Below are 22,981 nucleotides of genomic sequence, written 5' to 3'. Positions count from 1 at the left end.
AATGAAAAACCCCATTATAAAAACCCATAGAAAAATCCATGGCGAATTAATCCTGGTTTATACTTTGGAAGTGGCCGTGCTGTCTTTGTAGATCTGTCTTTGTTGCAAATCATGTAAAAAAGTATACTTCTACACAATCTCTGAGAGACAGGCTTCAAAGTTATCCATTTTAACAACAGTAACCTACAGTAGGTACAGGGTTGGGGAGTAACAGAATACTTGTAATGGGATTACGTATTTAAAATACAAAATATAAGTAACTGTACTCCACTACAGTTACAATTTAAATCATTGGTAATTAGAATACAGTTACATTCAAAAAGTATTTTGATTACTCAAGAGATTACTTTGCATTTTATTGTCATTTGTTTCATTTAATATTAGTCCTTTCAGATGAAATACATTTATACATATAAATGATGAGATCCAAAGTGCATTTGAACAACAGTGAAACACTTTCTTATGATGTGTTACATTCATACGAGCAGACAGAGAAGTAAGTTTGAAGTAAGTTTGGAGCAGAAGAAATAGAAATAAACCTTGTGTAAATTGTCAGCTTTACACTAAGCTAAAATGCTATTTCTAGCCATTTTACATGCACGTTACCAGGCATGATCATTCACGTTGGATCATAATTTCTTTTTTCTATTAAGACCTTTGATATTAGTGCAAAAATCATATTCTTGATAATAATTTTTGTATTGTTTTCCTGTAAAAATATCTAAAAATCCTTAAAACAAGATCAATTAGATTGATCTTGTTTTAGAAACAACACTGCATAAGATATTTAGGTTTTTCAGAGAATGTATTTTTAACATGTGTATTTTGTCTTACTGTACTGGCAGAGTTTTTATAGTCAAAACAAGTGAAAAAATCTACCAGTGCTGAAGAAGTAATCCAGAGTATTTAGAATACGTTACTGACCTTGAGTAATCTAACAGACTATGTTACAAATTACATTTTACAGCATATATTCTGTAATCTGCAGTGGAATACATTTCAGAAGTAACCGTCCCAACCCTGAGTAGGTAACAACTCCTCAGCTGGCACCACTGTATATTGTATATATCAGTGGCTGGCACATGCGATTGTAAATAAAAAGCATCATGTCTAAACCACACCCACTAATAGTTCGAACCAATCATCAGCACTCTTCGACCAGCCGGGTTATCTTGGGTCAAGAATTTCAGAGATGTGCACGAACAGGAGAAATCTCACCAAACGAACACCTTGGCGGAACAAAAACGTCACTGATTTAAGTATAAATTAGCCTATAGACTTCCGGGTTCGCCTACAAATTAACGTCACGGCCGACAGCACTATGCATACTTCCCAATTATACATTCACCGGCCACATTATTAGGTACACCTGGGGCTGGATTCTTGAAAATGTTCTTAAGAAAAAAATTTGGAAAGTTTAATTATCCTAAAGTTTGTAAAAAGTCTCCTAAGTGCAATTCTTGAAAAGTTCTCAAATATTTTCTTAAATACATCTTAATTTTTTTCTTAAGAATAAAATGACAGGCTTTGACATTAGTCTGATCATAATGTATTAGCCTGCTCATGAATTTGCCTTGTCTAATAGCCTACAACAAATTCAATACTTCAACACTGGCAAATCGTTTTTTTTTTTATTTTCTTTTTTTATGTAAAGTGCGTGAGGTGTTAGTTTAATGACACTACCCATCATAGTAGAATTTACTTGTCTGGTTGGTAACAGTTTGACAACTTTTAATTTGACAAGGAGCAAAAAAAGAAACAAAAACTTCAGTAGACAAGAGCTGGAGGTTCTTTTTGAGGAAATGACTGCAAGAAAGTTCTGCTTGGGAAGCTTGATAATTAGATCATGTCGGAAAGTAAGAGGGAGGTATGGAAAAGGGTGTCGGAGGCCATCTCCGCTGTGGCCTACTCAGTTAGGGATGTGGATGGGGTAAAAAAGAAAGTCTTAGCTTTCTAATGATATAATTATTATGTTTCTATGGACTCTAAAGATTGCGGAGAGAGAGTGCTATGCAGCGCATCCATTTGAATTGACTAGCATTAACATTAAGAAACTTCAAATCAACATGTATTGTTTAAATTTTGTGATAACATTTACATGGTTTATAATCTGAAAATAAAATAACATAAAACACAAAACAGACAAAAATGTGTTTTGGTCTAAAAATCTAATTTCTAGGCTACATAAATAGCCATTGTGACTTATGACTGAACTGGATAGAACACATCACATTTGAAAGAACCCAGTAAATTCATTAAATATGTTACCTTTTGGGGTTTAAGACAACTCTTGAGGTTATCTTTTTTTTCCCTCCCCTTTTCTCCCCAATTTGGAATGCCCAATTTCCAATGTGCTCTAAGTCCTCATGGTGGTGTAGTGACTCGCATCAATCTGGGTGGCAGAGGATGAATCTCAGTTGCCTCCGCATCTAAGACCATCAGTCCACGCATCTTATCACGTGGCTTGTTGAGTGCGTTACCGCAGTGACATAGCGCATGTGGAGGCTTCACGATATTCTCTGCAGCATCCACATACAACTCACCACGCGCCCCACCGAGAGCGAGAACCACATTATAGCGACCACGAGGAGGTTACCCCATGTGACTCTACCCTCCCTAGCAACCGGGCCAATTTGGTTGCTTAGGAGACCTGACTGGAGTCACTCAGCACGCCCTGAATTCGAACTCGCGGCTCCAGGGGTGGTAGTCAGCATCTTTACTAGCTGAGCTACCCAGGATTTTTTTTATTTCTTCTGAGAATTTTTATTCTTCTTGAGTTTTTTCTTAAGAACACTTTTAAGAAAAAAAGATAAGAACTTTCTTAAGAAGTTATTTTTCTGGAGTGCAAAATATTTGTAACTTTTTTATTAAGACAGAAAATAAGAAGAAAATGGTAGTTAAGAAGAATTTTCTTAAAAACGTTTCATGAATCAGCGCCCTATACATCTAATTAATGCGATTATCTAATCAGTCAATCATGTGGCAGCAGTGTAATGTATAAAATCATTCAGATATGGGACAGGAGCTTCAGTTAATGTTCACATCAAACATCAGAATGGGGAAAAATGTGATCTCAGTGATTTGGACTGTGGCACGATTATTGGTGCCAGATGGGCTGGTTTGAGTATTTCTATAACTGCTGATCTCCTGTGATTTTCACACATGACTCTAGAGTGTAAAGAGAATGGTGCAAAAAACAAAAAACATTCAACGAGTTCTGTGGGCAAAATCGGCTTGTTAATGACAGAGGTAAGAGGACAATGGCCAGTCTGGTCCAAGCTGACAGGAAGGTGACCGTGACCCAAATAAACACACGTTACAACAGTGCTAAGCAGAAAAGCATTTCTGAACATACAACTCGTCGAACACTGAGGCGGATGTGCTATAGCAGCAGAAGACCCCTCTGGGTCCCACTACTGTCAGCTTAGAACAGGAAACTGAGGCTGCAGTGGGCACAGGCTCACCAAAACGGGACAGTAGACGATTGGAGAAACATCACCTGGTCTGACAAATCTGGATTTCTGCTGATGTACACAAATGGTAGGCCCACTGCAGCCTAAGTTTTCTGTTCTTGGCTGAAAGAAGTGGAACCCAATGTGGTCTTCTGCTTTTGTAGCCCATCCGCCTCAAGGTTTGACATATTGTGCATTCTGAGATTATATTCTTCTCACTACAGTTGTACAGAGTGGTTATCTGAGTTACCGTAGCCTTTCTATCAGCTCCAACCAATCTGACCATTCTTTGTTGACCTCTCTCATCAACAAGACATTTTCGTCCACTGAACTGCCGCTCACTGGATGTTTTTTGTTTTTCGCACCATTCTCTTTACACTCTAGACACTGTTGCACGTGAAAATCCCAGGAGATCAGCAGTTACAGAAATACTCAAACCAGCCCATCTGGCACCAATAATCATGCCATGGTCGAAATCACTGAGATCACATTTTTCCCCCATTCTGATGGTTGATGTGAACATTAACTGAGCTCCTGACCCATATCTGCATGATTTTATATATTACACTGCTGCCACCGATTGGCTGATTAGATAATCACATTAATATGTAGATGTACAGGTGTATCTAATAAAGTGGCCAGTGAGTATATAGTATGCCAAAAACAGCAAGCCAATGGAGGAGTATGTATGAATCCTCAGTATTCATAAAACATTAAGCAAGAAATACCCAGATGACCTACTATTTTTGGCTAAATTATTTAGTGCGGATGGACTGGACACTTTACAATCTCATAATGCAAACATTAAAGCTGAGGAGACATCATGTTCAAAACCGGATTTAAAAGAACAGCGGGGAACCACGAGTTGGGCAACTCTTTTCAACTATAAGTGATACATACAGGTGCATCTCAATAAATTAGAATGTCGTGGAAAAGTTCATTTATTTCAGTAATTCAACTCAAACTGTGAAACTCGTGTATTAAATAAATTCAATGCACACAGACTGAAGTAGTTTAAGTCTTTGGTTCTTTTAATTGTGATGATTTTGGCTCACATTTAACAAAAACCCACCAATTCACTATCTCAAAAAATTAGAATATGGTGACATGCCAATCAGCTAATCAACTCAAAACACCTGCAAATGGTCTCTCAATTTGGTTCACTAGGCTACATAGTCATGGGGAAGACTGCTAAACTGACAGTTGTCCAGAAGACAATCATTGACACCCTTCACAAGGAGGGTAAGCCACAAACATTCATTGCCAAAGAAGCTGGCTGTTCACAGAGTGCTGTATCCAAGCATGTTAACAGAAAGTTGAGTGGAAGAAAAAAGTGTGGAAGAAAATCGATTCAAGAATTTGGGTGAACTTCACAAGGAATGGACTGAGGCTGGGGTCAAGGCATCAAGAGCCACCACACACAGACGTGTCAAGGAATTTGGCTACAGTTGTCGTATTCCTCTTGTTAAGCCACTCCTGAACCACAGACAACGTCAGAGGCGTCTTACCTGGGCTAAGGAGAAGAAGAACTGGACTGTTGCCCAGTGGTCCAAAGTCCTCTTTTCAGATGAGAGCAAGTTTTGTATTTCATTTGGAAACCAAGGTCCTAGAGTCTGGAGGAAGGGTGTAGAAGCTCATAGCCCAAGTTGCTTGAAGTCCAGTGTTAAGTTTCCACAGTCTGTGATGATTTAAGGTGCAATGTCATCTGCTGGTGTTGGTCCATTGTGTTTTTTGAAAACTAAAGTCACTGCACCCGTTTACCATGAAATTTTGGAGCACTTCATGCTTCCTTCTGCTGACCAGCTTTTTAAAGATGCTGATTTCATTTTCCAGCAGGATTTGGCACTTGCCCACACTGCCAAAAGCACCAAAAGTTGGTTAAATGACCATGGTGTTGGTGTGCTTGACTGGCCAGCAAACTCACCAGACCTGAACCCCATAGAGAATCTATGGGGTATTGTCAAGAGGAAAATGAGAAACAAGAGACCAAAAAATGCAGATGAGCTGAAGGCCACTGTCAAAGAAACCTGGGCTTCCATACCACCTCAGCAGTGCCACAAACTGATCACCTCCATGCCACGCCGAATTGAGGCAGTAATTAAAGCAAAAGGAGCCCCTGCCAAGTATTGAGTACATATACAGTAAATGAACATACTTTCCAGAAGGCCAACAATTCACTAAAAGTGTTTTTTTTTATTGGTCTTATGATGTATTCTAATTTTTTGAGATAGTGAATTGGTGGGTTTTTGTTAAATGTGAGCCAAAATCATCACAATTAAAAGAACCAAAGACTTAAACTACATTGAATTTATTTAATACACGAGTTTCACAATTTGAGTTGAATTACTGAAATTAATGGACTTTTCCACGACATTCTAATTTATTGAGATGCACCTGTATATACCAAGAACGTTGTTCCTTGTGCTTAATTGGTGCTTGTTTAACAAAACTACAGTAGATTATTTTATCTGTTGTTGTAATTACATCATATATTCGGATCACTGGTCAATTCCCACGTCCCTGGATGAGTCCTGAATCTATTCTTACTACTCGTATGCATTCCTAAAGAATGTACTGTTTTATCAGCCGAGAAAAGTCTTTCATCAAATACAGTCTTGTACAGCATTCTGTTTTTGGCATACTGCATGGTAGGGAAGTATGGATATTCAGACACAGCGATATTTGTTTTTGTCCTTTTTTTTATAAGAGCAAAAATAAATGAATAAAAACAAAATAATTATATTAATAAATCTAATAATAACAGTAAGCCACAAAGGAAACCCAAGAGGGGTTCTGGACCTTTGAGGCTCATTGCACATGGGATTCATGCATGAGTTCCTCAATACAGTGGCACAGGGGTGCCAATCATAACTTTTTGTGGTGCCATTGGCATGGACATTTTTAAATGTTCACCCTAAAAATGAAAATTCTCTCATTTAATCACCCTCATGCCATCCCAGATGTGAATGACTTTCTTTCTTCTGCTGAACACAAACAAAGATTTTTAGAAGAATATCTCAGCACTGTAGGTCCATACAATGCAAGTGAATGGTGACCAGAACTCCAAAAAGCACATAAAGGCAGCATACAATTAATCCGTAAGACTCCAGTGGTTTAATCAATATCTTCTGAAGCGATCCAGTTGGTTTTGGGTGAGAAAAGGCCAAAATATTAAAAAACTTTCACTGTACATCTTGACAGCAGTCTCCTTGGCGATCATGATTTCAAGCTGGATTGCACTTCCTATAGCACCATCTAGCACTCTGCGTATGCATCAAGCACTAGGAAGTGTAATCCAGCTTGAAATCATGATCGTGTCTAGAGACTGCAATGACAAGATGTAAAGAAAAAAGTAGTTATATTTTGGTCAGACATCCACATCAGTGATAGTGAGAGACTCGTCATGTATTATGAATGTCAGGGTCAGTGAGTAAAATGTTTCAGGAAATATTCTGTCCATCTGGAAGCCTTTAGTGTTTAGCCTACAGCTGTTACTAATTTGACTCATTCTACTCTGAAATTTACCAAATGAACTATGTACAACAAAATGATCTTTAATTGCTATTTATCCTAAATTTACTATTACTCTAAATCACTTCAAATAATACCAGTAAGCATTCAGAGATCCAAGTCTCGAGAGAAGTCAGAGGATACAGAGGCAAAGGAGTTAAGATTCTGATACAAAACATACATCAACATCTGCAGCTCTATGAAACAACATAATCACGGCGGGCAGCTGCACACAATATGGGATCAAAATCCCGTCAAAAGTATTGCGGTCGCGGATCCAAAAATAATAAACGTGAGTCAAAATAATAAGCGTGAATCAAAAAATAATAAGCAAAGATAAAAAATAATAAGCACAAAAATAAATAAAAAGCGCAGATAAAAATAATTAGTGCAGATCAAAAAATAACAAGAATGAATCAAAAATATATAAACATTTAAAAACATAAAAAAAAATAATACAAAAAATAAAAAACAACAACAACAGAAAAATTAGAGCAAAGTCATCAGGATTACAAACAAAATCATGTTTTCCTTGGTTATATTACTGTTTTTTGTGCTCTCTGACAATTTTGCCCATATTTTCATTTTTTGGTATGCTTACGCTGTATTTTTCTTTACTTTTGTTTCCAAGTTCTGTGCTTGGTTTTCCAAAACTTATGAGTAGAGTTTTGCGTCCTCATTGGTCCACTAGTTCATGATCGACAGCTCCTCCTCTAGCCAATTATTCGAAGAAGGTAGGTGACGTCACTCCAATGAAACTCTGACGGCTGCTGCTCAATTGCATGATGGTAGATAAAGATGGATAACTGTCAGTTGGCAAATCCTGGACAATCACATGTAATTGAATATAACTATATTATTTGTGGTTGATAGATATGCTGCTTGTGTCTGTTTTGAGTATTTTCTGCCAGCTCTAGGAAATAATGTGTTGTCCGAGTAGGCCATTATCATAGTTCGTTAACACGTGTTGAGTCTACTGAATTTATTTTGCAGAGTTTTAGTTTAGGCATTATATTAGACTTCCTTGTTTGTAGGTTATTGGCTGCATATCTTAAAAAAAAACAAGGCTGGATTGGTGTGGATGTTTGATGCATGTTTTTACTAGCAGTACCAATGTAGTCTCAAGTTCAGAACCCAACTTGATCCGCTTTTCCATGTTGCTGAATGTGCCGTTATGTACTGATCCTACGTTGGCATCGTTGGCACGGCTACATGAAGTTTCTTTTTCCACGATATTGCAGCAAAATCAGAAACAAGTGACCAAGCGTCCCCACGTCAATAAATAATGCAATAAAGTTGGCTTGACGTTGGACGTTCTCTATTCACAAATAGTTGCAAATGTAGGGACTGTCTCTAAAGATACAGGCAACATTGGAGCATACATATCCAAAACATTTACAAACATTTCCAAAACATAGAGTATACAACGTCAATAACATTTGAAGCAAATTACTTACAGTCATACAACCAACTCCAAAGTGTGCATGTAGGTGTCAGCAATAATGCACACCTTTTAGATTTTTGATATAATAAAAAAAAAAAAGTCAAATAATATGTAAGCATTTCTATATCCATCAGTACTGTAATAGGCCTAAATGTCAGGATCTGGATTTTATCCATCTGCTGAGCTGCAGAGCCATTTGTTACAGCAGTTTCAGGACTGCAACGCTAGGTCTGCAGTCTCCGGAATGAGGTTATGGGCGAAGCAAATGACAACAGAACAATCATGTCGGAGAGCACAGTAAGTTGTTGTCTATGTAAAGTTTTATGAAATCTAGCATTTCTGGGAAAGAATTATGCTAAGTGTTTATCTGCTAACTGAATCTATATACAGCTCAACTCAGCAGATGGATACTATTGGTTGGTCCTGGGAATTTGTTAGTAAATCATTAGATTAATACATAGATCAGCAATAATTGGGCGAGGTTGATAGGTCTTGTGGTTAAGTTTTCATTTAATCCACCCTAATATGGATTAATAACCTTTATATTTTAATAAACCATGCTTGATTATTGTATGTCAATAAACATTATTATTTTAAGTCAGGAAATACTTGTTTGTATGCTGCTTTGCAGGCTCTTTGTGTCTCAACCAGACAAGAGTAGCCTATTAAATGTAAACAAAGATACATCAACTTTATATACTGTAAACACAGTTACTGAAGTTCTGAAGGTTGGGGAAAAAAATTGCACTAAATTACAAAAATGTGTTATATACAAAAGGGTCTTATCTTGCGGCCAGCTGACAGAAATAAAATCCAGATCCTGACACCAAGGCCTATTACAATACTGATGAATATAGATATGCTTTCATATAATTTGACTTTTTTTTTTTTTTTATTATATAAAAAAATCTAAAAGGCGTGCATTATTGCTACATGCACACTTTGGAGTTGGTTGTATGACTGTACGTAAATGTTATTGAAATTGACATCATTTATTACATAAGACGTAAAATTTACATATGTAAATGAATTGGTGTAAAGAGCTAAGGTAAGAGCTAATGTGCTTTAAAGGTGTAGAACCATGTTTTTTTTTTTTTTTTTTTTTTTCTGGACTAATGATTTAACAATTAGTATTTAACTACTAATCATTTAGCTATCACTAATTGAACTTGTCAGACATTCAGACAGTGGGGGATTTTTATTTATTTATTTTGTAAATAAACTCTATTACTGAACAATGACAAAGTCCAAAATGATCCTAGAAGTATAGTGTAGGGGATGTTTTTTTATTATTATTTATTTTTAAACATGGATCTATTTGCCTCAAGTGGAACTGTTTTGGAGATAATATGTAATATATCTTTTTTTATTTTTTTTTTTACATATCTGTCGTGTGATGCTGAACCATCAGTGTGTGCCAGTGTTACTGTGTCACAATGACTTTTTGACAGTGACACCTCATCTGTTCATATCACTTATCTCTACACTCACCCAGCCCTCTACCTTTTTGAATTGCTGCCTTCTGGCAGGCGCTACAGAGCACTGAGCACCAGAACCGTCAGGCACAGGAACAGTTTTCCCCCTCAGGCTATCCATCTCACGAACAGTTAAAACTGCCCCACTGAGCAATAATTAATGTGCAATACACAGCTTAGTCTTTTTATATTATCCAACACATCCTACATCCTCTGCCATTACATTCCCTTGCACTGTATATAACAGATTTGTATTTGTACATACATGTATGTGTGTGTGTGTGTGTATATATATATATATATATATATATATATACATTTACATTTACATTTATGCATTTGGCAGACGCTTTTATCCAAAGCGACTTACAGTGCCCTTATTACAGGGACAATCACCCTGGAGCAACCTGGAGTTAAGTGCCTTGCTCAAGGACACAATGGTGGTGGCTGTGGGGATTGAACCCACAATATATATATATATTGTCTTATTTTGTATTTCTATATATACTTATATTTTCTATTCACTTTTTATTATTCTTGTTGTTGTTTTGTTTGTGCCCTGGACAAAGACAGGCTTCTGTCACCAAGAAAACTTCCTTGTATGTGTAAGCATACTTGGCAATAAAGCTCATTCTGATTCTTCTTCTTCTTATTATTATAGATCAGGGGTTCATATCCATTTCATTCCCTCTCTCTTTCTCCCTCTCGCCCTGCTAGATAATTTCTCAATGCTCTTCTAACACTTTAGGCTAACTTTTCTTTTCTAGATGGAGAGCATGCACATGAATTGAGGTTGAGGCTGGTCAGTCATTCGATTTATAGAACATCCTTATGTACATACTGTAAATCCAGCTCCTGATGGCACACAGGTCTGTCATATTACTTGAAACACAGGGGGATGCCAAGAAAAATGAGACATCATTTATGATAGTGCTGATGTTTTTGTATCGCCAGATGTGGAAGAATGTCACTAAAGCAGACTACAAAAGTCGCTAAAATTGTCGCTAGTCGCTAGATGGCTCTTTTACTCGTACAGGGGGTCAAAAAGTTGCTAAATCTAGCGACAAAGTCGCTAAGTTGGCAACACTGCCAGGACTGGCCAACTGACAGTTATCCATCTTCATCTACCATCGTGCGATTGAGCAGCAGCTGTCGGGAGTCGCATTGGAGTGACGTCACCTCCCCTTTTTGAATGATTGGCTAGAGGAGGAGCTGTCGATCAAGAACTAGTGGACCAATGGGGACGCACAACACCTCCTGATTTACATGAAACTCTACTCACAAGTTTTGGAAAACCAAGCAAAGAACTTGGATACAAAAGCAAAGAAAAATACAGCGTAAGCATACAAAAATAATAATAAAAAAAAATAAATAAATAATAAGCAAAATTGTCAGAGAGCACAAAAAACAGTAATATAACCAAGGAAAACATGATTTTGTTTGCAATTCTGATGGCTTTGCTTTAATTTTTCTGTTGTTGTTGTTTTTTGCAGCATATTTTAAAAGTTTATATATTTTTGATTCATGCTTGTTATTTTTTGATCTGCGCTTTTTATTTATTTTTGCGCGTATTTTTTATTTTTTATCTACGCTTATTATTTTATGATTCACGCGTATTATTTTTGGATCTGTGACCGCAATACTTTTGATGGGATTTTGATCCGATACACACAACATGACATCTCAAAATAACACATTTGAGATGTAAATTCATTACATGTAAGTCAACATTTACAAAAGATTTAATATGAAGGTGCTATTCCGGGGTATAAACAATATCCACATATCCTGAAGAACTAAAAGTGTGCATAATATGGTCTAATGAAACTTAAACTGGTGAAATTATGTAATACACAATTGCAATCCAATTTTAAATGATTTTATGTAATATCAGATACCGAAAAAAAAATCCTTAAAATTGACAGAAAATAAATACTTCGAAACTAGTGGAAAGTACAGTAGATCATTTATAATTTGGCAATATTTTTTTAAAATCTGACTTGTATATTTTAAATTCCTCATTATGCAAACAGAATTTCTAAAGTGTTGTGCAAAAAGTGACTTACCAATTCAAACTTTAGTGTTTACAAACACAGTAGTATTACAGTGTAGTGGCAACAGCTAATACACCTCTACTTAAGTTACAGGATAGAACATCTGGACCAATTCTTCATCTATGGTGTTGACCAATACAGCTCCTACCTTTAAAGAGTCATATACACACATGGTGAAGCTGGACATCTACAAAAATACCCCTTAATGTGACTTCAGAGGTCCCTTTATATAATTAATTTGCCTCTCTTTATTGGTGATGAGTACAAACTTCTAAACATTGGTTGAAGTCAGAAATACTATAATATTTCTAAAAGTGTTCAAGGATGACATCCATTCAGACTACTCTAAATAAATAATAATGATCCATATAATATTAATTTCTGTTTTGAGCTGCTTTTCAAAACACGAGAAACACATTCATGCATCAAATTCAATTTAATAATCCCTTCAGACCCATGTATATTCTTCGTGCAGTGGAGGGAAATTGATGAAAAGGTTGAAGTGTGTCATGCATTGTCATTTTAGGGCATCATTTTAATTTATATAATCTTTAATAATGTATGTTTCTTTTTATATCATATGTCTTTGTGTTATTAGTATCGTTACAAGAATAAGACCTACAAATCTGATGACAGTCCTATAAGGACCTATATGTCAGGTTAACTGGAAAAAGCAGAGAGAAACTTTCTTCAAGGATTTCTACAGTGTTCTGTAATCTAACAGTCATGATGATTAATAGGCACATTGTATCTCTCAGAAACATACATGTGTATGGAAGTCAATGTGCTACAATGAATGAAGTGTTTAAAAAAAAAAAAAAACAAGCACATATTTTAGGAACAAATCTGATACATAAATATTTTGGAAGCACAGAGCATATCCAACAAGAACTATCTTATGTTTCATTTTATATTGACATCACTGCTACAACAACTTTGCAATTAGGCTATTTAGTAACCAGCCTTAGCTCTTATATTATAATGAACACAGCATTGGTTTAGGAGAATAATGTTAAATTGTTTTACACCCTTTGGCAAAGTGCCTGCTAAAGCTTTTTCTAACTATTTCAACTTTTTTGTATGCATGGATATCACACTTAACACTCACATCTGCTGTTTAGGATCTTAAAATGTATTAAAAAATAAGCAATGCCTGGAGACTTTCAGAAAACAGAAGTCTCTGCAATAGAAGAAAATGTAAAGAAATCGGTAACACTTTGCAAAAACGTTCTATATGTTAACATTAGTAAATGCATTTGGTATCATGAACTAACAATATTCTTTTACAGTATTTATTCTTATTGGTTATGTTTAGTTCATGTTATTTAATTATGCATTAACTAACATATACAACTTTTATAATTGTAAAAACATATTAGTATATGTTATAATTAACATTAACCAAGATTAATAAATGCTGTAAAAGAATTGTGCATTGTTAGTTCATGTTAACTGATGTAGTTGACATCTTGGTTAGTGATGTAACCTTGGTTCCCTGAAAGGAGGGAATGAGACGCTGAGTCAATAGCTAATGCTGTGGGAGCACTGCTCAGAAGTACCAATCACTGAAACCCTATTCAGTCACTCCAATTACATATAAGGTGGCCCTTGTTGCTCCATTTTTATGCATATGTATTGCATTTACATTTATGCATTTGGCAGACGCTTTTATCCAAAGCGACTTACAGGCCTTATTACAGGGACAATCCCCCTGGAGCAACCTGGAGTTAAGTGCCGTGCTCAAGGACACAATGGTGGTGGCTGTGGGGACTGAACCAACAACCTTTTGCTTACCAGTTCAGTGCTTTAGTCCACTACGCCACCACCATATATATCCTGTGCACAATGCCACATCATCAGAATATTTCAACTGAAGGGAGAAGAAAGGGAGGAGAGAGCATCCCTTAACACTGAGAAATCAGTAGTGCGGCAAAGCTACGAGCATTGTTCTCTGCATTGTTCCTGCAAAGTTCCCTTCTTTCAGAGAACCAAGGTTACATCAGTAACCAAGACTTTCACTTTCAAGTCGGTCGCATCGATGCTCCGTCAGTAGCTGAATGCAATACGCATGTATAAGGGGGGAATAACAAGGGCCACCTGCCAATATGTAATTGGCATGATTGAATAGGTTTTCAGAGATCAGTACACCTAAGAGGAGCTCCCACAGCATCAGGTACTGATGCAGCGTCGAAGTGACCAATTTGAAAGGGAACTAATGTTAATGAATACAACCATATTGTAAAGTTTTACCAAGAAATCACAGTGCTCTAGATGTTAAGGTGTAAATAAATTAAATTATGTTTACTAAAAGGATGGATTAAAAGCATACAGATCTTCTGAGGACATTCAAATTTCTCTTCTTTGCTAGGTAATTATGAAATTTACAAAATATTATCTTAAAAAAGTTTTATGATTTTAAAAAAAGTTAATAGTTAAAATCAACCCTAAAAAAAAGGTTAAATATTAAAATTAAATGGCTTGCAATAAATAACAAAAATCACGTAGAAACACACATGAACATACGCCTACGTACATGCACACTCTTTCTCATCAAAAAGAAGAGAAAGGTATAATTTTACACCTAAAATGTAAATGAATAAAATGTTATTAATGCAAAATTCACTATTATTAATTGATTTTAATTTAATTGATTAAGTCTCAGTCAGATGGCTTGCTCTGCAAAATTTTAATTGTTGAAATTAGCTCTAGTGCAACAGAAACAGTGAAATCATCTATAAGTCTACCTGTAAGAGAAGAATCAAGACACCGACATCTAATCACTCCATAAGCAAAAAACAAAGTAAAGTGAAGACCCACAAAAAATCTCTAAACATAGTGGCCCACAGCGGTGTGCTCTCATGGTGGCCCCCCTTGTGTTAGATAAAACAGGAAATACAGTGTCTGATGTTGGTTGATATCAGAGGTAATTGTGGGGTTCTGCAGGTGTCGGTTTCAGCTATGGGCACTTAGTCTTTTCCATGGAGTCTACATTGTCCAGGGAGACCCTAGCCAAACAAAGTTGTCCCTCTCAAAGCTGGTTTGGCACAGGTAATGCATGTTTGTGCTGGGGAGGCAGGGATTACAAGATCCTGTGGGTAACAGTGTCCTGGGGACTGCAGTCCTCTGCAGTGTGTTTGAGGAGATCCAGGGGCATCAGAGGAAGGGGCTGGTTTTGTTCACTCACTACTGCCTCATATGGGGGCGCCTCTTCTAAAGGTAAGGCTAACAAAGAGATTGAAGCGATTGGCTGGTGCCTCAAGTCCTGCAGTCTGGTTGAATATCGGGAAGAGCAACTTGCTGACACCCAGGAAGCACCAGAAGGCAGATCCTCCATCTCTCTGTAGTTGTGTGGGGCCGGCTGCTCCCGGCACGGGTCTGTGAGGGAGTAAGCGGGCGGATCATCCATAGGAACATATAACTGTGTCCCTGGTCCCACACATTCTTCATAACTAAAAGAAAAGACCAAGTATCAATATAATGAACCATTTGACAATAAGCATATAAAAGTCATCCAGTGTACATGGTGTATTACGTTGGCTGCAACTTACTATAGCCACTAGAGGGCAGAAAATATTAAAGGCTACAGTAAAGTTGAGGTGCTGAAGATCCCATTAAGAGAAAATGAATTGCAAACAAGTACATCTGCAATAAAGATAAATTATAATATAGAAAAAAAATTAAATTAAAGCAAGTTTAGAAACACTTTACCACTTTTCAGCAACATTTTTCACAAGTGCTGATTTATGACAGCATTATTAACAATTTCTGAAACATGTATTTACTTGATCTTATATATTTGACTCATACTTTTATAAAGGCTGAATCATGGTATTACTGACATTCGATTCTCTTTTTGTTGCCTCCCCACCTCACCAAATTGCCACAATTTCACTTTCTCTGTGCAATACCCTGCTAGAGTACATAGCAAACAAAGCTCCAGTGAAGCACATCAGATTCCAAGAAAAGCAGACACAAAACTGAAAGGCAGAGAGGGATAACAGCCTACTTGTCTGTGTGTGTGTGTGTGTGTGTGTGTGTGTGTGTACGTGGTGAGCTACATTAACCATGGTCAGGGGCACTTAGAAGTAAAGGAGCCATCTGCCTAACTGACCTCTGTGCAGACATATGATAGAGTGTTAAAAAGAGTTACAGAGAATAACGGCAGGGTAATTGGATCCGGGGTATGGTGTAACCATATCAAATTGTCAGTAAGAACGGAAGTGGGAAGCTAGAATTGGTTTAGCCCATCACCCCAGGGTTACATGTGAGGGATGGAAAGAGAAGAGGGCTTTGTGGTGGGCACAGAGATCTCTGTCATGGATACATCTTGTGTCTACATAAGCCCTGATCATGCTCTGTGTGGAAGCTGCAATGAGTCCTGAAGAGATAATGGTAGCATTCTACAAAAAGAGTACAAAATAGGCCCTGAAGCTCTTAAAAAATGTCATTCTGCATTCAAATGTTTAAGTACCCAGAAATCGACCCCGTTCAGCTGAATTACTGACAAGCAACATGCCCTATCAGACATTTTAGCATCAATTCAAATGTGTTCACCTTTCCCTGTGATGCTACTGATAGTGTGTTGCTTAAGCAATCTCTGAGACATTTGTTTTTTGTCCCATGGAAACAAGGTAGTAATCTCATTCATGTGCATATGATTAAAAATATGCATTCCTGTCTATTGTTTTACATAATTTAATACTAAAAATACAACTAGCTTTTGGCGCCACTCTGTGGACATTTCACCCAAAGAAGGGTCAACAGCCCTTCCAGCTTCCAGGACAGGGGCTCCAATTTTGATAAACAACGACCAATTTCTGCAGTTGAACTTCTGACTTTCTATAGATTAATTTAGTGTGATCATGCTGAATGTTAGTGAAAGGAGGTCCTTAACCTGCAGAAAACATTGAGAGTCAATCTGAGATGGTCGAACTACGAGCCATTTTATTTTCTCTATGAGGCTTGAAATTTTTGCAACTCAGTTATCAAAATTTGGATCATGTCTAAATACAGTTTAAAACCCTGATTTGTGTGATTTTGTATATTCTAGCAAAAAAAAAAAAAAATATATATATATATATATATATATATATATATATAATAATAATAATAATAATAATAATCATCATAATAATAATAACCATCAATTGATAATGACCAAAAAAAAAATAAAAAAATAAATTAAAAAGACAAAGTTTATAAAAAAAATGTCAGAAAGGGTGAGGGTTGCAAATTTAGCCTTAATCAAGCTATTACACAGTAGGGGGAAAAAATGCCTACAATATGCAATAGCCTACAAACAGAAATATGTTTTTTGTTTTTTGTTTTTTAGAAAAGGAAGCTTTATTATTTCTGAATATGGCAAAAAGATAAATAATAATAAAAAAAAAACTAAAAAAAAAACCTCTCCAATAGCAATGCATTCTTACCTAGACTGTTAGTGAAATCATCCTTAGGGTATGACTACAGTACACTTATTAATATAACACTATTTCTATAATTATCATTCATTGTATTATAAACTGAGTCAAGTCTATAAGCAGCAATAGCAGCAACAGCTCTATTGAGGAGTCTCCATAGACTCAGGCAGAGGTCCACTCCCTCTCCCTCTTTGTCAGGCTTCAGTGATGTGATGAGTGCTAATAAAAACACCACCTGCTCAACTGGTAGAGGTGATGATATCAGGGAAAATGGATAGGCATGGCTTGGACCCATTTCAACACCAAAAATGTTTGTTCAGACCAGACTGATCTCACAGTAAAATCGGAAACAGTAAGTTGAGCTAAAATTGGTCTGTGCTTACTGAAATTCGAAACACTGCCTCCAGTGGCCAAAGCTGTAAGTGTCGTGGGCATATAGGCATGTGAGAGCTCTAATTTCTGGGTAAAATGTCCATGGAGGGGCATTAAAAGCGAGTTGTAAAGCAAGTTGTTTTCAGCTGTACAGGATGTAAAACAGTGAAGAGGAATGCATATTTTATAAACTGTACCCCCCCAACCCTAAACTTAACCATCAGTGGGGTAAAAATTTAATGTTATTGGGAAAAAATGCAACCTCCAAATCACGTTTGTCACTGATTATGCAAATGCGATTACTTCCTGGTTTAAATACGGGATGCAAAGCCCGGATCTCCCACGCTGCTGACGCAATGTGCTTCTGATCACGTCACAAGGGAAGGTAAACATGTTTGAGCCAATGCAAAAATATCTGATGGTAGATGGCGCTTGCCACTGAGTAGGCATAATGTGACTGATCCTAGGGTATAGGAACTTTTGGACACAACATGGTGACTTCCTGTGTAATCGTGTTGTTAAGACAGTGTTTCAGACTAAAACAGGCATATTGTTTCTCCATGTTATGATTGTAATCATACCACATCATAGTAAAGTTTCTTTAGGCTGTTCTGTAATGACATCAGCCTCTTTCTTTTAAAACTCTAAATAACACCGTAGTCAGAGATTATTCTTTACTTTTGCCTCTACATCCCTAATTGTTCGGGACTAGAGACCGAACAGTATCAGTTGGTTGTCAGCCAAACTGGATTTTAAGAGATACATACACTATGTTGCGCTCTTTACTCTTTGATGCATAGTAAATAACATCAGGAATCAGGGGTTAAAATCATCCAATTAGCCTAATTAAATAATTATAAATGACTTCTCTTTACACAGAGCTAAATTTGATAGGTGTAAATTTGTCAATCCACAGTAGTATCCTGAAATTGGTTAAGAAATAGATGAAAGATGAAGCATGTTTTACTGAATTATATTCTAGAACTGTTTTTCACCTCTGTTCGTCCAGTGCCACATAGTGCTATTGTACTTTTTAGTGGTTATATATAAACATTAATTAAAGTATACAGTATATTATATAAACATGCCTAATTTTACAACATGAACACACAGAAAATCGACATGATCATGTACCCTGAACTCAACCCCATTCAGCCAAGTTACTGACAAGTGGCATCCCCTATCTGACAATTTTGCATCAATTCACATGTAAGCACATTTCCCTCTAGTGCTACTTATAGCACGTTGCATGAGCAACCTTTCAAGTCATGGGTTCTGACTTAGTAATTGCGTTCACATAAACAAAGATGAACGAAGTTCAGAGGTTGCATTTTTTTACACTAAAATTACATTTTAACTTGAGTGACAGTTAGGTTAAGGCATATTGTTAATAAAATATACATTCCTGTTGGGCCACCCACCTTCTCTGTTTGGATATCTCCGGGTTGCAACAATACCTACTTTGGAAACGAGCTTACAAGTGTAGGTACGTTCAACAACACTTCCAGCTTCGGACACTGGGGGTAGTGGTTCGTATTTTGGTCAGCACAGTTCTATTTCAGCAGCAAAACTTCGATCTACTGTTGACGAATTCCCAGTGTGATCAGTCTGAATTTTAGGTTGAACTAAATTAACAGTTAAAGGGGTTTTAAGGAATTTACATTTTGTTCAATTATTATTTTCCCCCATGACCTTGAAAACCCTGTGACTCACACAGTGACACACACAGTGAACACACATCAACTTAGCTTTCCAAGCCAGTATATAAGAACATTTTGCCACAGGTGGAGACCAGAGAAAGACAGCAGGCAGGACGACATGTCTGGCCACTTCGCATTGCCTCCACAAGCAGGTCAACCATTAATTGACAGCTTGGCTCAATGCTCATAACCCCACAATGCTCTGGCACACTTCTCTGAGAATTCTCCACTCAGAAATGGGCGCCACTGTGTCTCTCTAAGAATTCATACACACTTATGCAGACATTGCTCCTCTGATGGCCAAATGTATTTTGCAGTCTTTTCATTAGTATCTTTCTATTGCTTTACATTACATGATTGATTTGCTTACATAGTAGTCAGGGCACATTACGATTCAGCATTCACTCAAATTATCTGAAGATTCTTGATTCTGTGTTCTATTTTGATTCACTTTCTTGTATTGTACTTGCTGTATTATCTGTATTAGATGTTGTGCAAATTCACTTTGTTACAATAAAAGCAATGGATCACAAAATCAACTGTAAAGTAATATAGTCTATTATATGAATAGCCCATTAATAAATCTATAAATTCTTAGACTGCCACTTGTAATTGAGCAATTATACAACAGCCAATGATAAAAGAACTACAGCATTTGCTACAGGAATGTGTCACACAGTTCTCATTAGTTGTAATAGAACATGGAAATTCTATTATTCAGTTTTCAGTTCTGTTTATTTTGTTTCATGTTAGTCTGTGTCATTCTTAACTTTTTCCTCTCATGATTGGAAAGTTGCACACTATTTTATTTTGTGTTCTCTTATCTGTTTGCCTATATAATGCCATTTGTATAGTCTTGTTGATGTCATTAGTCCTCCCATAAATCCCCAACTTTACAACATCATTTAAACAAACATAAATTCAGCATGCTGATTATGTCATACTGATAAAGTCTTTCAATACTACTGTGGACTGGTTCATGCACTTTGTCCCACTCTTCAAGAAAAACTTATAGGGATAGTTCACCCAAAAATGACTTTCTTTGGTGGAACACAAAATGGGATGGAAGACAGAATGCTAATCATTTGCCATTCACTTTCATTGCATCTTTTACAAAGGAAGTGAATAGTGATTGAGACTGAACATGATGAGGGTGCATAAATAATGACATAATTTCATTTTTGGGTGAACTATTCCTTTAAGTACTTTGTAGCAGAGGTCTGTTACCTGACCTGAGTACAATAGATCCAGCAAACTGTCAGGTTGTATAACCTCACTTTGCATCTAACGTTCAGTATTGCAATTCTTAATTTTTTAACCCAGAGCAACACACTGTAATACCATGCCTGTTAGAATCTGTGTCGGCTTGCTCGGAAAGGAAATAAAAAGACTGAGATATTTCAGTTTCAGTCTTACAGTTTGACATTACTGGTCAGGTAAAGTCAGGTCGGGTTACCGGTCTCATTAACAGGTCGAGTTCTAGCGTCAGCTTAACTCTCGAGCAGAACTCTGCTCAGCAGTCTGATACACTTCAGCTCATTTAAAAGTTTGCAACACCTGCTTTGTCATCTGTAATCAATATGAATAACAAAACATCTGTTGTTACCCTGGTTACCCTCAGTTTGTTCCCCATGCCTCATACATAAATAATAACTCTGATCGAGACCTCCATGTGCAAGTGTGTGAGTGTGCATTTGTGAGAGGAGCTATCGCGATGAAAATACATTTAAAATAGTGATGCTTCACTGCAAAAGAAACTGCAAATGGTATGAAAAAATGATTTAGCTTTTTCTAAATGATAGGAAGTTCTCACAGAGAGGTATCTCAAGGCTATCTATATGCCACCATGTGAATGTTATGTAAAGCTGTTTGCTTCCTTTCAGAGCTGGGTGAGAACTGGTAAGGAGCCTGGCTCCCTGGGGAGCCCTTCAGCTACACACACACATAGGTGCTGCCTCAACTGACAACAATTCATTAACCAGCAAATAACAGCCCAGCTGAGATTGGGTCTCTCATCTCATCTATCCACATTCTTAATGAATAAATAGCCTGTATTTGGTTTTTACACTTTTTAATCACACTATTGTTCATTCCAGGAACAATTCTGAACATCAGTTGTTTTGCCACCTTCTGCAAATGCAGATGGTTCCCATTTCCCCAGAGAATACCACAAAACTCCTGCAGAGCAATTAAATATAGTATAAAATCTCTGTCATTTCACAACGCACTTTTAAACAACTTAATTTACAGTGCTTAATTTAAAGCGCAGCAGTTAGGTTCCAGAAGTAAAATTCACATTCAATTTCTCCATAGAGATTTGGTTTTTGTAAATAACTAGGAGGTATTTAGACTTGGTCACATCATGTGTTTTTACTGATTGGATTGCTATCCGACTGAATAAGCACATTCTATTTATCTGCATCAAATAAATGAAGAAAGTCTTCCCTACAAAGTACATCCTTTCTTCATTTGGTATTATTTAATGTGCAATGCGAGCCCTATGCAAATACTCGGTAACAGCTGTTATATTTCCCATTTTCACTTTGCTGACGTAGCGCTGTTTGGGCAGAGAAAAGTTTAAAAATGTGGCTTGAACAGCCAGATGCATTTACACTTGACAGAGTTTTGAATGGAATGTGTCTCAAACCCAGGCCCGGTTCCACATCAAAATCACTGAGGGTGCTTCTGAAAATAGAGGGGGTGCTCTGTATAAAATTAGATGTATCGTAATTACACATTTTTTAAATATATTAAATCATGTTTAAATGCTACTAAAACAACGTAAATAAATTTTTTTTTTATGTACAAAACATTTATTGCTTCGTTTTTTTCACATGATCTGTCGCTGAAAATGATGGAAAAATGCTGCACGTGCATATTAGGATATACTGATTTGCACAATCATACAGTTTATAAATTTTGATGCAGCAATTGTGTGTTCACAGACTGCAGGGATTTTTGTGTGTTTGAAGGGATTCAAGGAAATCTGCTTGCCAATTTACAGTATTAGACTTACATATTCAATTGAGCAGAGGTGTGCAATTGTTTTGGTACAGGGGCCACATCAGCTGTTAAGTAGAACATGGAAGAGAGAAGATAAAAATTCTGTAGTTGTATCTTTTAATCCCAGAAGTAGTAGTGCACTCATGCACTCAAAGTATGATGCACAATTTTCTGAAGTGTATACTGATGGGAACATTCTGCGATTGCTTGAAGTTTTGCTGCTACTTTTCTATCATGTGTTAGTAAAACTGAATTAAGACTGAGTATAATTATTAATTGTTTATTTTACCATACTTCAATGCAGTGGTAATTTAGTATTCAATTTAACACTCTACATCAGGAGTCTGGTTTAATAGTAAAATAAAATATTCGGAAATTATAGATTCTAAAGACTTATTTTAATGTTGGCCGCAAAGTGGACACATTTGTTTTATTTTCAGAACATTATCAACCTGTTTACATGCTCATGGGTCATGATGTGGGTCTCGTCAATGGTTTGTTTGGCATTCCATTCAGCACACAACTGAATAATACAGGCTGCATGACACTGA

At 36.7% G+C, this 22,981-nt stretch overlaps 1 protein-coding gene across 5 annotated transcripts in view; it reads right to left on the bottom strand.

The window, feature by feature from the left end:
• Nucleotides 1-11,764: 11,764 nt before the first annotated feature.
• Nucleotides 11,765-22,981, bottom strand: part of LOC127410179 (protein BEAN1-like) — a 109,506-nt gene continuing 98,289 nt past the window's right edge. For all 5 annotated transcript variants that reach the window (XM_051645322.1, XM_051645293.1, XM_051645314.1 and 2 more), the window contains one exon: nt 11,765-15,384. In XM_051645322.1, coding sequence (XP_051501282.1) covers nt 15,015-15,384 — 370 coding nt within the window. In that variant the 3' untranslated portion in view covers nt 11,765-15,014. The remainder of the gene's footprint in view (nt 15,385-22,981) is intronic.

The sequence above is a fragment of the Myxocyprinus asiaticus genome, chromosome 2 (assembly GCF_019703515.2).
Source record: "Myxocyprinus asiaticus isolate MX2 ecotype Aquarium Trade chromosome 2, UBuf_Myxa_2, whole genome shotgun sequence".
In the NCBI taxonomy this organism is placed as follows: Eukaryota; Metazoa; Chordata; class Actinopteri; order Cypriniformes; family Catostomidae; genus Myxocyprinus; species Myxocyprinus asiaticus.
The sequence above is the reverse complement of the archived record's forward strand: the minus strand, read 5'-3'. Positions and strand labels throughout refer to the sequence as shown.